Here is a 14,984-nt window from a genome sequence, read left to right on the forward strand (position 1 = left end):
GGTATCAAGATCACTAGAATTTTATGTATATGTCGAAAAAATATATACCAGGAAAAATATTAAGTAAATTTGAAAAATTTTTCGAGAGATTTATCTCACATACTGTGGCTCATGAATATATTTTTTCATTATTACTGTAAAATCACAAAATAAAAATGAACTTTGATTTTTTCTTGCATTAATTTGATTCATATGACTTCAGTCAATTTTTATAATTATATAAGATTACTCGTTTTACTTTTTATGAGTAATATAGGGTCATGAGCACCAGAATAGCCCGTCTAGTGTGAAAATGATAGGCCGATCTACTCTGGCTTCCATAGACTTATAAATCACTTCTCTATAGTTTTAAAAAAATTCGTTCCCTTAAAAGTAGTTGTTGTCTAAATTTTTTATAAAACAAAATCATCAAAAACGAGTAAGAAAAAAAGGAATTTTAAGTTCTATACTTGAGTCCTCAATGAACTTGTGAATAAAAAATGGTCAGAATGCTGGATACTCAGCGGAAACGAATTATTAAGGGTAATGAAATTGAAAAAAAATCACCACTTGAATAATGATATTATAGCCCTAGTAATGAGGTTTGAAATAATTTGCGTTTTTTTTTTTTTTTTTATATTCTACATAGTAATAATTAAAAAAAGAATATTATTCAAGTTTTATAATGGCAATAATTGGCGTGAAAAATTTTTAAACTTTTGTCACGACCTTTCTACTTTGCCCTTCTCGATTTACTTCGATTCAGTTTCGCAGATTCTTTTCCTCTATTTATATCTCACGTTATATATTTACGTGCCATACGGTCGTTATATCGACGTTTGCATTTATATTGACGATTCCAGCCGTCTATGATTTTCGCTTTAGTGAATTATGAAACATGATATATCGAATTTCCGATTTATTTATTATTTTTAATGTTATGTTAAATAGAAAAACAATGTTTTTATTAAAAATTTTATCTACGTGAAATATATCTCTAAATCGAAATTATTTTTAATATCTTAAAAAATTTTAAATATCTGATATTTTTTTTTTACTTATTCTAATGCATTCACCTTATTTTAATGCATTGTAGCAGGTGGTCAATTTCATATATTTTCTAATTATTAAATTGCTTTCTTTTTACTCTCATCCAAAATTAAATAAGAACGAAAATTTTATTTTATCGATCGCATAAAATTAAAACACTCTGCAAAAGAAGTTATAAAATATCGTTGATAAATTGGAGAAAAATTATTTAATTTAGTAGAGCTTTTTTAATAATGCATAATTAAAGCAATGGTGTGTCTTTAAACCTTCATAACAACTAACTGTTGGAGTTTACTGTTGTGGTATCTCAAGATGGGAAATATTCACACAAACCAGTACGAATTCCCTTATTCCTGTATTTACACACACGCAGAAATTTGCATTACAAGCAACCTTTAATTATGCATGTTTAATTTGCTCATATTCTAGTGTTATTCCCTCCTACGACAGCTTCATTATGTTAGTCATCTTTTAGATATAGACTTCCATTAACTTTATACAACTTCTAGTTTTCTAAGATAACTAAGAAGTTATGATAATAAAATTATTTTAATACCATCATTTTTCATACATCCCTCAAAAAATAAATCAAAAAAATTTTTCTTTTTTTATTATTTCCATTTTTCAACATTTTTTTTTTTTTAAAAAAAAGATTGTTTTTATCTTTTTTCCGTATTTTTCCATGTCTTTTCTCACCAGACACCAAAGAAGTGGATGTCCAATGCAAGAACATCAAGAACAAATTTACGCTACTTGAGGGGTACATGCGGAGAAGCCCCTCGGCTCTCTGACACTTGGTGCAAATTGCCCTAGTAAGTGCAGTACATTAATCTTTGGTTTGGTTGGTATGGCCCAGCCGCCGCGTGTGTTGCGGCCGCGTTTCTCGTACAACATGCCTTGGTCTTTCCCTTTCTCATTTCTACTACTATATGTAACAGCTACGACCTTCTCACCTTTTCCTATTCTCGCGTTCCAAAGTACTTTGAATTTCCTGTGGGATCTCACGCATTTGCGTACACAGTTCAAATCACCTTTATCCTTAATCCTCTTTCTGTGACTCTTTGGTTAACCATGCACTAGCCACTTCAGCGATAATGTGAATACCATATGCTCTCAAATGTATGACCATTTTAAAGTTTGTCTCCTTAAATCGGTGGAATAAATTCATTATAAGTTACTTAAATTACTGTCTGAGTTTTTTCTCTAAAGGGAGAAATGAGGTTAGGTTTGGAAAAGATAATAAATTTCTATTTGATAATGATTAAAATCACAAGATGTTCTGGTAATAGGCCAGACATCATCAATAACATTCACCTCAGGCTCAATGAATTGAGAGATTGTTTCGAATGTTCGGAAAAAAGGCCTTTAAAGCTATAGCTTTTCTTTTTTATTTTTTTACAATGTTTCTTTTATTCATTAATAAAAAATTATTTATACAAAACAAACTTGTCCACACCATGATAATAAGCTCTAATATTTCTCATAAAATAATAATTTTTTGTTGGAAAAATACAATTCATTAAATTGAAATTATTTTTTAATTTTTATTATTTAATTTTTTTTTTATTCATCAATTATTAATCAGAATAAAAATTATTTGCTGATAGAATATTTGAAAAAATTATTCCAATTTGATTATTACAAATAATGCATTCAGATCATCAATTATCAGTATTACTGATGTGAGAATAAATTGAACACCATTCTATAACTCATTAAAAACAATAACATGAAGCCCATTATAAAATGAATATAGATAATATTGACCTATTGCAACATTTCTTTAATATTAAGATTACCACTCGCAATTGTTCATCTTATTTACTATTTTATTCACACTTCAACATCGACAGAATATCTCTAGTAGTAATTTCCAAGAATCTTGAAAGATTTATCATGTCCTCCCACTTCACAATAATCATCCAAATTACTATATAATGACGTCGTAAGTTGCTTATGTAATTTTCCGTAATCGAGTTGAATCGGTTGTTTGAGGTTTAGATAATAGCGAAAATTGTCTTAGAGATCCTAATAAGTATACATTGCAGTCAATATAATATAATAGGTGGATGTATTTTATTAAATTATTTTTTCATGTCTACTATGCCTCATAGATCATCAATCATCATAGGTATTATATTTTACAAACGACGTTTTGGCCTTATTAGATACTATAAAATCCAAATAAAAAAATTACAATGATCTTAAGAAGCTAATTATGCTTCCTACATTTCAGAGGTATTGTAAATTATAAAGTTGAGTAAAATTAAATCAACAACGCCTTGAGGCTTTCAATAAAAATGATTTTAAATGTACCTATTAATTCAATTGTGAGCAATAAATTTAAACAGTTGAGTATAGATTTGATGATTATGAGAAATAATGATATTCATAATTGATATTAGCAGTGATGATGATTTTTGCTATTGATAATGGAGCAGTAGGTAGTCAGTGAATGATGGTAACCTGCTTTAGATTGATTTATATATAAATGAATTCATATTTCAGCAGAGTATCATTATTAATACACATATGAATTCCAAGTTAATGCATTTCAGTAATATAATCCTGCATCATCCATTTGATATTACTCAATGACTTGGATCCAGTGACTAAGCATGTAAAGTGTATGAAGTATCATTCGTTTTTACACACATTGATAAATGAATAAAACTTCATGATTAATTCGTTGATTTTTGCTTCAATATTGATTCCTGTATCAGAATAAAAATTGATTAAACAGAAATGTGTTCTAATCTCAACAATCAGAAAAGGTTGTCTAAAAGTTGGAGATAAATGTAAGCAGATGTATGACCCTGTATTATTTTTTATTTTCAAATTAATCTTTTTGATTTAAGAACGAGTGCGTTAAAATCCACATCTAGTGTACTTTGTAAAAATGTGTGCTTTGCAGACGTACCCACAAAACCGTAAACACATGGTGGACCAGCAAAAAAGACCTTTTACCATGTACACCTGCTGGTATCATAAAAGACAACGATATTATAATTGAAATGAATTGTAAGTTTCTTGCAGTTATCCACATGCATGCTTACAAGAGCTCATTAAGGCTTGGTGAAATTATAAAACTTGCTACTTTGACTCTGTCTTGACCTTTAAACTTTCGTGAGTGGACTTTTGGATGTATCATAGAAATGTAATGCTTACATTCATCTTCAACTTCTAGACCACCTCTAGATATCAACTCAATTAAACATTATATACCATCTGTACAGTTCAATTTTTAAGAATCAATATTTTAAATATCTTCAACTTTATTTGCAGAAGTAACTTCCAAATTGTTTTAATTTATTTTGAAATGTTGAACTTATTTTTTGAATATAATGAAAAAATTATCAAAATTAAAAACTTGCAAACTTTAAATTGGCATTTTATTAGTAATAATGAAAAGTGGGTGTCTAAGTATGCTCATGAATACAACAGCCATAGAAAATCCCACAGCTCGATGAATTAAAAAACACACACAGGGGAACTATAACAGTTTTCTTGGGGTAATTTAGGGATGAAGTAGACTTGAAAACGAATTTACGGAGAAAGAAGAAACAAAGAAAAAGCAAATGGTTAGGCATTTAGCCCTCATGATACCTGTTGATTTTGAGAGAAAAAGATGAAACTGTATCACTGTTTAACATGCATAAAATCAAAAATATCCCATTTCAAGTTTATGGGCAATTTAATAGTGAAAAATCAGCAAACATTTCATAGCTATCATTGATCAAGAATACACCTGCCTATCAAAGTTGCATTTTCGAAGTAATAGCCATGTTATTTTTCGCTTTATAATGAAGGTGAGTAAATACGAAAATTGGATGAAGAGTGAAGTTTAGTGAAGTTAATCTTCATATAAGAGTTGATAAAAAATGGTGGAATAAAGAAGAAGCAGAAGAGAGCAGAGAACAGTGGCAATAAAACTAAAAACGATAAAGAGGAAAAAAAAAGGAAGATGGAATTAGAGTTGAACCTGAGAGAATATTTTGATCGACAGACAACCGCAGAAGTTTTGATCAGGATCAGTCAGGTACACGCCACCAATAATCATCGTTCCGGCCGCTATTACCGTGCCGGAGGCGACCAATCATCGTGACTCGAGTTTCATTGGTGCCTGCCGCTATATGCAGCAGCGCACTATTATTAGAGAGTATTATTGTAATAAGCCGCCATGCTTAGCCAAGTTCCGGTGACCAACCAACATGTGTCATGATGATAAAGACAGCAGGAATAAAAAAAATCGCACAGCCATGAGATTCTTTCATAACTGTTGGATATTCTATATAATTTCTATATGCAGCAAAATATCATTCTGGACATTATATTACTTTTTTTTTTAATCATCTGACAAGAGTATCAGTTAGATTTCGAATAACTTACAGACAGTCCAGAGTATTAATAAAATTGCATGCTTTTATTTTTTATGCTTTAGGCAAGTTATGCTTTTTTGGTCTGTTTTATTTGCTGTGGAGGATATAAGTTGCAAGTGTGAGTTAAAAAAAATAATGCTAGGTGGACTGCATGTCAAAAGCCATTAATATTGAAGTGCAGCAGCATACTATCATTAAGGAATATTTCAGTAATAAGGCTTTATACTTGGGTAAATTGTGTGGATTTATTCAGGTCTTTTCTGACAATATATGAGCAAGCTTGGGAATTGGAGTAACTTGAAGGAGGCAATAAAACGTATATTACAAAAAAGGAAAGAATTAATGTTGATTGGAAAATAAATTGTTTTTTTATCAAGGTTGGAGAGTAAGTCAACATTGAAATGATGGAGTTTTTATTATGTTGAAGTTATTTTTTGTGTAAGATAATCATAGTTGATGTTCAAGCATATAAAATGTTTGTAAAAGATGGTATATTATGTATAGAAGTCAAGTAAACATTGTTAGAAAACTTTAAGTAGATTTTACTTTAATTAGCTGTTAAGAAATTGATTACAAAGTTTGCTTTTTTGTAGTTTTAAAGCATCTTGCATTTTTTTAGCAAAAAGTTTTACTTGTATTAAATGTGATTAGCGAATTAAACTGTGAACCAATACAATATATATTTTCTCGTTCTTTCGAAAAATTTGCCCTCATGATTGGAAAAGAAATGATAAAAAACTCTATCAGTTTTTTGGATTGTAGAAAAAAGCTATTTTAGATAATTCATTGTAAAGGACTATGTAGTCGATGGTTTTACTTCATCCTTAGTTCATAAATAAAGCTACAGAATTGACCTTTGTAGAATGTTGTTGTTGGATACGTATCAGAGATTTGTGTGAGATTTGTGATAAAGACCAGTTGAGAATGTTGAAGTATGTGTCTTTTCAAGAGTTGGAACAAGATTCAAAGCTTTGAAGAGGAATTGGTAGGTTTAATTGAAGATTCAACGAATAATTTCAATCATGTTAAAAAAAATTGAAAATTCTCATTATAGCGTATTTCAAATGCTAGAGAAATAATCAATTTCGAAATACTCATTTTTTGGAGTTATAAATTCTGTATGCGAGTTGATAAATTTGTCGGAAGAAGTAAATTTATTCAAATAAAAATTTGAATAAGAACAAAATATATTTATAAGCTTCCTTAGTGGATAATAATACATACAAAACTCGAATCTAACTAAACGTTAATGTTTACAAATGTTAAAATAATAATTCGACTTAAGTTTGAGGAAGTCAATTGATACACGCAGAGAAATGTATAGTAAAAATTACCCTAAATTTTATGGTAGTTTGGTGACACTGCAGGGTGACGATAAAAATTATTATACACATTGTAAAAATTACTGTGCACATTGTTGAATTTACTGAAATGCATAGTTATTCTTGCTCTAATTTCACCCTAAAAATTATTATGCATTTCAGTAAATTCAACAATGTGCACAGTAAATTTTACAATGTGTATAATAATTTTTATCGTCACCCTGCAGTGTCACCAAAGTACCATAAAACTGAGGGTAATTTTTACTATACATTTCTCTGCGTGAAGGACAAAATGAAATTAATGCATCTCCAAATTTCATTACTATAAAATTCATAAAATTATTCCTCTTTTTTGTTTCAGAAGTGAATTTACAAAAAAAACGAACACTCACGGCCTTTAGCAGTGATCAGTTACGAGTACTTAAAAAAGAGTTTAAGACTAATCGTTACTTGTCCAAACTCCGACTGACTGAAATGGCGCGAATTTTGAACTTGCAGGAGCAACAAATCAAAGTTTGGTTTCAGAATCGTCGAATAAAGCGGAAAGAGGAGATCGATGATAAAGAAATTGGACAGAGACAAACATCGAATGTACCTGCCATACACGTTGCGCCGCCAAATTACATCGTGCCTGTAACTTCAAGGAACTTCCGGGCTCCGATGCAGGCTAATCACTCTTATGTAAATGCTCACATCACTGCAATGAAGATTCTGGAGCAAGCAAACCAACAGAAGAATCAGCAAACACCGCAACACTACACTCGACGCGTTTCGATCCTACTACCACTAGAGCAACGGCAGTGGAGATCGTGTCATTACAGTTCACCAAATGTAGCGGCCGAACATCAATTCGTCAACCAAGAAGCTGTCATTCAATCTCATCATCATCAAACATGGCAAAAGTACCATGAGAAGCAGCAGGAATCAACTCTTCGTGATCAGAATAATTTTGATGAATGGATGCTGGACAACACTGTAAATCTCAGTTTTCCAAATTGCATTATTTTAATGCGGATAAGTATGTTAAATATGACGTCACCCATTTAATTAACATTGTAGTCACTTTTTACACACTTAGAAATGCATTAAAAGTGACTACAATGTTAATTAAATGGGTGACGTCATATTTAACATACTTATCCGCATTAAAATAATGCATTTTGGAAAACTGAGATTTACAGTGAATTCTTATGTGACTTATATAAAAAAATAAATAGAACTAATTTTAAATTAAAGACATTGTTATGATCTTATTTCTACATTGAATATCAATCTTACTATTATTATTTTCAATAAAATATGAAAATTAAAAAAAAAAATTAAATATCACCATTTTACTTTATAATCATACTGTTATCTAGGATATTGGTTTTGCAAACTATTCGCTATAAATCACATTATATTACCATTTTACAATTTTCATTTCCTTCCTCTTCAAGAAAAAATTGAACTCTGCAGTTAAAAAAAAATATTAAGAAGTTAAAAAAAAATGATTTTACAAAACCAGTGAAATGATATGGATCAATGTACTAAACGTTGTAAGAGAGCTGAGCTGTAATTGATATCATCGGATGAAAAAGCAGGAGTGGGGCATAGAGGAATTACACGAGGAGTTCTCTTTTCCTGCGGGGGGGGGGGGAAGTGCGGAGAGTATCGAGAGCGCTAATGTTCCCCAGGCAGGAAATGCTGTCTCCATCCCGCACGTTCTATCTCTTCGCTCACTCGTACGCTCACTCGCCTATTTTTATTCGCCTTTATCTGTGAGACTCGAGTCGGTTCCTCTCCATTTCCTCTTGAGAAGAGTTTCTCAACAGCTCCCTTGCTGAAGGGACCACCCTCCGCGTCGCTCGCTTGCTCCTGCACCCCTATACTACCCTCAAGCTATCCAATGCGATGGCTACAACATGCAAACATTCTGTTATTTGCAATTCGAATACCGTCAAATGAAACTCGTTGTTGTGGAGAGGTATACAAAACAGTCTGAAAAAGAGAAGTTTAAAAAATATTAAAAAACGAAAGGTGCGACATACTGGAGCTTATTTCTATATTGAAAGCTTTTGAAAATAAAGATACGACTGTTAAAATATCTTTTGTGGTGAAAATTATAGTTATTTGCATTTTTTCATCTCTACAACCAGGTATTATTTACCATCATATTAATAATAAATTAATACTTTCCTTCGATAATATTTAATCAATAAAGTTACGGTCCTGTAATTCATATTTATTTTAACTGTTTTCGAAAATTAGATTAATTTAATTAACATTCAAAATTTTTAATATTTTAAATAAATAACAATTTGTCTCTTCAAATTGAGGGGGAAAAAAAAGTAAGAAAGAGAAGTATTGGCGTAATTTATTCCACTGTTATAGCATTATTTTTATCATTATCATTACTGTAATAAAACAAAGAATCAGAAATGATTATTATTAAAGTGTTAGAGTACATGTGTATGTGTAACCTAAGCAACAACCGAGGAACAGACTTATCATTCTTTCATGATCTTTTCATATTATGTACGCAATGGAGCCAGTATCTGTAGAATCGCGTCGCATGTCAGGGAATTGACTGTATATAATAATTACGTATACCTGTTATTATCGTCCGAAGGTGTAATAGTCCTATGTCACGGAAGCAATCGGTTATTATTATCATTATCATCTCTTTTTCAAACTTGGGTATTGTACATTATTTATTTTTTTTATATCTACTAGATATTTTCTCATCCTTCAAATACAAAATAGCTTTAATAATTATTCACTTAACACTGATAAATTATCTTTAATTAGATAACAAACAATGTAACGCATATTTATTAACAAAACAATAAGATTTATTTTATCTGATGACGATGAAAATCATTGATAAATCAAAAAATGATTTGTTCATATTTAAAAGTATATTTTTTTTAATAAAAAATTTCTATATTTTAAAGACATGAAAATATTGGAAACTCGAGTAGAAAAATTGACTTTACTTGACTGAAGTTGACATGAAAAAAATATTTATGCTTTTAAAATGAAGTGCATCATGACTCCCCTTGCTATATTTCAACTTTCATGTTGTATTTCTACAGCAGACTAATTTTTTTTTTGTATCTGTATCTTTTGTTTTAATATGTAGCTCACGGTGATTTCAAACAAAGCATAAAGTGGAGAGTCTATTTGACACAGATCCTGCGTCTCGACCTGCGTTAGTGCGCTTCCGGTGTAACGGATTTATAATTGTGTCACTAGTCTAACAATTCGTTGACCGTCGTCTCTCACCTTGAATTTGAAATCTAGAATTTCCGCTTTGTATTTACATAATAATATTTTTCCTCATTACAAATACTGTTGATCATAAATAGAAGATTTTTTTTATTACTTAAAAAATAAGTTGAAACATTTTGTATTGATTTTTATTTTTTTTTTAAAAACACTTGGATTTCATTTACGTAGATTTATGTTACTTATTATATAAATAAATTTAATGACCCTCCTATCTTTTTCAACCTTGTTGCGAATTAAATGATTAATTCGAATACTAGATAAACTGATACTATTAAACTACAGTCTAAAATATTCTAAAAATTTTTATTCAACAAAAAAATGAATGCTTTCATGATATCAGAATAAAAATGACTTAAAAAAATGTAAAAATTGGTAACTATGGTCACGAAACTTACGTGAGCCGTGGGCGTGATACGTGACACGCTTCGGTGAGGAGAATACTGACCAACCAATTCACAGTGAAAGTTCACCCTAATATTGTGTACGATACTCGGTAGATGTTCTTGGTCACGTGACTGATAGGGTTCCATATCAATTCGTGATGTTAAGTACGAATTCGCGTGTTTACATATTTATCAAAATATTACCGCCATTTTCTACCAACCATTGTCATCATTGCTTTAATTTTAACATCAATAGGATTTTGTCGTATTGAAAACAGCGTCTAGACGTTGGTAATATATATTATCTTTTTAAATTTTTTTTTAAATCATAATTATTTATAACAGGAAAAATCCTTGCATGTTATTTTTTGTTATTCTTGTAGCATTTAAATTTTAAAATCATTATTTTATCGGAAATATTTTGTTTTTAATCATGATAATATTCTGTGATAAAACTTTTAACTCTGAATAAAATATTATTCTCAACAATTGAATCTTCATAACTTCCGGACACGAAAAGATTTAATTATTTCTCTTATCAGTTTTTTAATTTTTAAATTATTTAATAACCACGCAACAATAAAAATTATTTTAAAAAAATTCTTTTATTGTTAATAAAAAATATGCTGTCATTGAAAATATTTTTTTTTCATCTTCGTTTCTTGTGTAAATTAAAATTCGTATGAGAAAAAAGCGGAGTAAGCCTGATTATAGTTTTATATGACATTTTTTTCCCAGGTTATAAATCTAATATTTTCTAATTATTTTTTTTATGAGTCGTATCGAAAGATTGTATTGCACAATTTACACTACCAGAGATTTTCGAAGTGTGTTCAAGTAATTCACTTTACACATATTCAATGTTTAATTTATCAATTAGCAAATTATGAATATAACGTACCATGGAGACATTATATTTAGAAAAGTTTGATTTAGTGAATGTTGCGAGACCGCAAGAAGCAACAAGAGACTCGGAAGAAGTTCGTAAAAAATTTTTAGAGACTTTATATGACTACAGTTACATATATATGTATAAATTTTATTATGAATGTAATAACAAAAATTCAAAAAAGTACATAAAATTTATTATACGTACACATTGAGAATGACCAGTGTTATTAATGACACAAGTCTACCTCATGAAATTCATTACCCAAACACTTAATTATGTACGCAGGCTCGTTCATTATGAGAGTAGCCGACAGAAGACAAGATACACGTTGTAAGGCCATAACGAATCAATCTTTTGATCAAAGAAATCCTCCAAATACGCGCGGCTACCTCACAGTAAAGCCGTAAAGAGCTGACTTTTATTTGTATATACCTCCTACATAAAGTATAGCAAAAAAAAATTTTTTTAATAATACTAAAAATTTTTGATATATATTCTAGGAGCAAAGATTTAAAAAAAAAAGTGCGTTGTTTTTGATTGCTGCTTTGCTGCAGCATAACTCAGTTTCCTGCTAAAAACTTAGGATCTATAATAGTCCAGTAACGGTGCAATTAAAAATAGGGGTATTAGCGAATTTGACCTTTCATTTTAAACTGAGGTTATTTTAATGTAAAATTGCACGAGGATTCTGAAAAAACTATTCGCAGGAAAAAATAATGTACACGTCATTGAGTTTTTTTGTTATAAACAATTTTTGCCTGCTCGAGCCCTCACATTTTCATTAATAACTTTGCAGTTATGGAGAAATCAACGATACTTAATAGGACATTTTTTGTTCTTTACCGTCTAACGAAGATTTCTGTCACCTCACTCTTCTTTTTTTCTGCCTATTTTTCGAGATATTCGATTTCAAAAAATAAAAAAGATCGTGCTAACTATTTTACAGTTATCATGCCAATTTGTCGGTATTACAGAATTCTTTCTAATCGATCTCAAAACGATTTCTGAGTATCAAAAAATCTAATCATTTTTCTTCTTTTCATATGTCTTAAATTATTTATTGTCAATTAAAGACTTTCATTTAAATTTTTCTTCAGATTTTGTTAATCTCATACTAAGAAATCGTTTTGAGATCGATTAGAAAGAATTCTGTAATACCGACAAATTGGCATGATAACTGTAAAATAGTTAGCACGATCTTTTTTATTTTTTGAAATCGAATATCTCGAAAAATAGGCAGAAAAAAAGAAGAGTGAGGTGACAGAAATCTTCGTTAGACGGTAAAGAACAAAAAATGTCCTATTAAGTATCGTTGATTTCTCCATAACTGCAAAGTTATTAATGAAAATGTGAGGGCTCGAGCAGGCAAAAATTGTTTATAACAAAAAAACTCAATGACGTGTACATTATTTTTTCCTGCGAATAGTTTTTTCAGAATCCTCGTGCAATTTTACATTAAAATAACCTTGGTTCAAAGTGGAAGGTTAAATCAAATCAAAAGTAGATGATTTTTTGACCCTTACTTTGAATTTGGGTCTCTATAACTCGTGAAAAAATTATCAGACGATGATTTTTAAAAGGTGTTGAGAAACTTTAGAATTTAAGCAAAAGATACGAATCCATAAAAATTGTTTAAAAAATTTATTTCACCCTCAAAATTACCAAAATAGTTGGCAAACTCCTAAAAAAATGTGATTTTTTTTTATATTTTAGCGATTTCAAGAGTGAAAGAAATTTTTTAAATACTTTTCATAGATATGCATGTTTAGTTTAGATTTTTAGATTTTTAAAGCGGTCCTAAAAACAGTTATTGAACTGTCCGTTCATGAGTTATAGGGGTTTAAAAACAAGGGGATGATGATTTTTAATGTGTATCCAGTTTCACCCGTTTTTAAGGGTGTTAAAGTGAATTTTTCTGAGCTGTGCCCTAATTCCGTATTCCTACGCTTCAAGACGAAGAGAATGAGCCCTCAATCATCAAAATCGGAGTACCTTTATTTTTTGGCCTAAAAAAATGGAAAGGCCGGAAAACTTGCCGTTTTTTTGGGTCGAAAAATCAAAGTTGTCCGATTTTCAAGTTTGATCACTCATTCTCTTCGTCTCAATCCCTAGAAATACGGAATCCGATCAAACACATGAATAATCAGTCATTTTCTCCTAAAATGGGGTAAACCGGAAACGGGGGCAATAAAAATTGATTTTTTCCTACAGGGAAATAGGTTCCTTACAATTAATAATTACAACCCAAGCCGAAGGTGAAGTACCTCTCTAGGGTTAAACATAATTTTTTGCCATACCTGTATGGAAAGTTCAACCCCTCTCTAACAGAAAAGTGAACTTTGAGCGTGAGTATGACAAAATTCTTTTTTTCATTTGATGTATTAAAAAAACTTACGTAAAGTATTTTCAATGCTTAAATGTCATTAAATAATCATAAAATTCCATACATTTCGAAGTGAATGAAAAGTGACCACCAAACTCTGTAATTCATACATGTAATTTTAAAGTTAAATGCATTTCATTTGTATCATTTTAATTTACCCGGACTTTCAGAATGATGTTACAATACACAAAAATAGGGTCGTCATTTGCACTAAAATAGAAAAGTTAACACCGTAAAGATATTTATGTGAATTAAAAGAAAGGGATACGATATGCAAACACGAACAATGAAAGAATGTTAAGGTACTAGGAAAAATGAATCTTGTGTGTGCTGGTCAGTGGCTACGTACCACAACCGGCCCGTGAAGAGTCGCGGCACAGGGATGTAAGGGTCGGGTCGAGGCGAACAAGAAAAGGGGATGAGACTATCTGCAATATTTCTTGTGGTACGCGGTGCTCCCTACTCAAACACTATGTCGCCCTTGGTATTTATCGGACAAGTTCTCACCTCAAGCTCATTTGTCTTCTCTGTGGGGGAAGTACATCTCATCTTAAGGGTCACGATAGTCTTTGGTAGCCACCGACTGACCCTCAAAATGTCAACTTGCTTTTTAACTTATCTTATATTTTCTTCGATATCGTGTACACTCTTTTTTTTACACATTATTTTATTAAAATTATAAATTGCATTTTAAATTAAAAATAAGAGATCTGTGGATGATGTAAGATTTTCTTTTATAAACTGAAAAAAAATTTTCCGCATTAATTGTTTTTTTTGTACCCCCAGTAAACTCACTCTATTCATTAGTAAACATTTAGTGCATCTTTCAGCAAAATTTACTTTATTTCTCAGTGAATTTTATTAAGTTTTAAAAAATTTACATTTATAAAATTTACTAAGTAATACATTATATTATTAAACATAATATTCGGTAATATTTTATTAATACATTTTTCATTTTATATTGTTGAAATTTCTAATGATACAATTACAATTATATCTATGACATAATGGATAGAATATTTGATCTGTTATTAATTTTGAGAATCAAAAAAATTGATAAATAATTATACTCAGACTCGCTGCCCTAAAATCTCGCTCAATCTTCACTTAAAAATATTTTCAATGCTCAAAACAAGCTTAATACGCACCTAAATTCACAAGGTAACACTGATACCAGTCTTTAACTTTGCAAAGTTCTAAATTAAATGATTTATTACTTTATTATTTGAATTAAATTAAATGATTCTTCATATCTCAATATTTGATCATAAGTATTTTTTTATTTATCGTTGCAATGAAATCAATTATGCAAGTTTATGA

The 14,984-nt window shown here is 30.1% G+C and overlaps 1 protein-coding gene across 1 annotated transcript; it reads left to right on the forward strand.

Annotated features, from left to right (window-relative positions):
- The first annotated feature begins 7,204 nt into the window (after nt 1-7,204).
- On the forward strand, nt 7,205-8,121 carry LOC118073303 (homeobox protein Hox-B3-like). The gene is made up of 2 exons (XM_035093719.1): nt 7,205-7,705; nt 8,092-8,121. The coding sequence occupies exons 1-2, from the start codon at nt 7,205-7,207 to the stop codon at nt 8,119-8,121; spliced, it is 531 nt and encodes a 176-aa protein (XP_034949610.1).
- Nucleotides 8,122-14,984: the final 6,863 nt, after the last annotated feature.

The sequence above is a fragment of the Chelonus insularis genome, unplaced genomic scaffold, assembly GCF_013357705.1.
Source record: "Chelonus insularis isolate UGA/USDA-ARS -01 unplaced genomic scaffold, ASM1335770v1 scaffold_277_pilon, whole genome shotgun sequence".
Taxonomy (NCBI): Eukaryota; Metazoa; Arthropoda; class Insecta; order Hymenoptera; family Braconidae; genus Chelonus; species Chelonus insularis.

Coding starts and splice junctions, on each gene's coding strand:
- LOC118073303 (XM_035093719.1), top strand. CDS start 7,205: ATGGCGCGAATTTTGAACTTGCAGGAGCAACAAATCAAAGTTTGGTTT. Junction 7,706..8,091: donor AATGGATGCTGGACAACACT/GTAAATCTCAGT, acceptor ACTGTTATCTAG/GATATTGGTTTTGCAAACTA.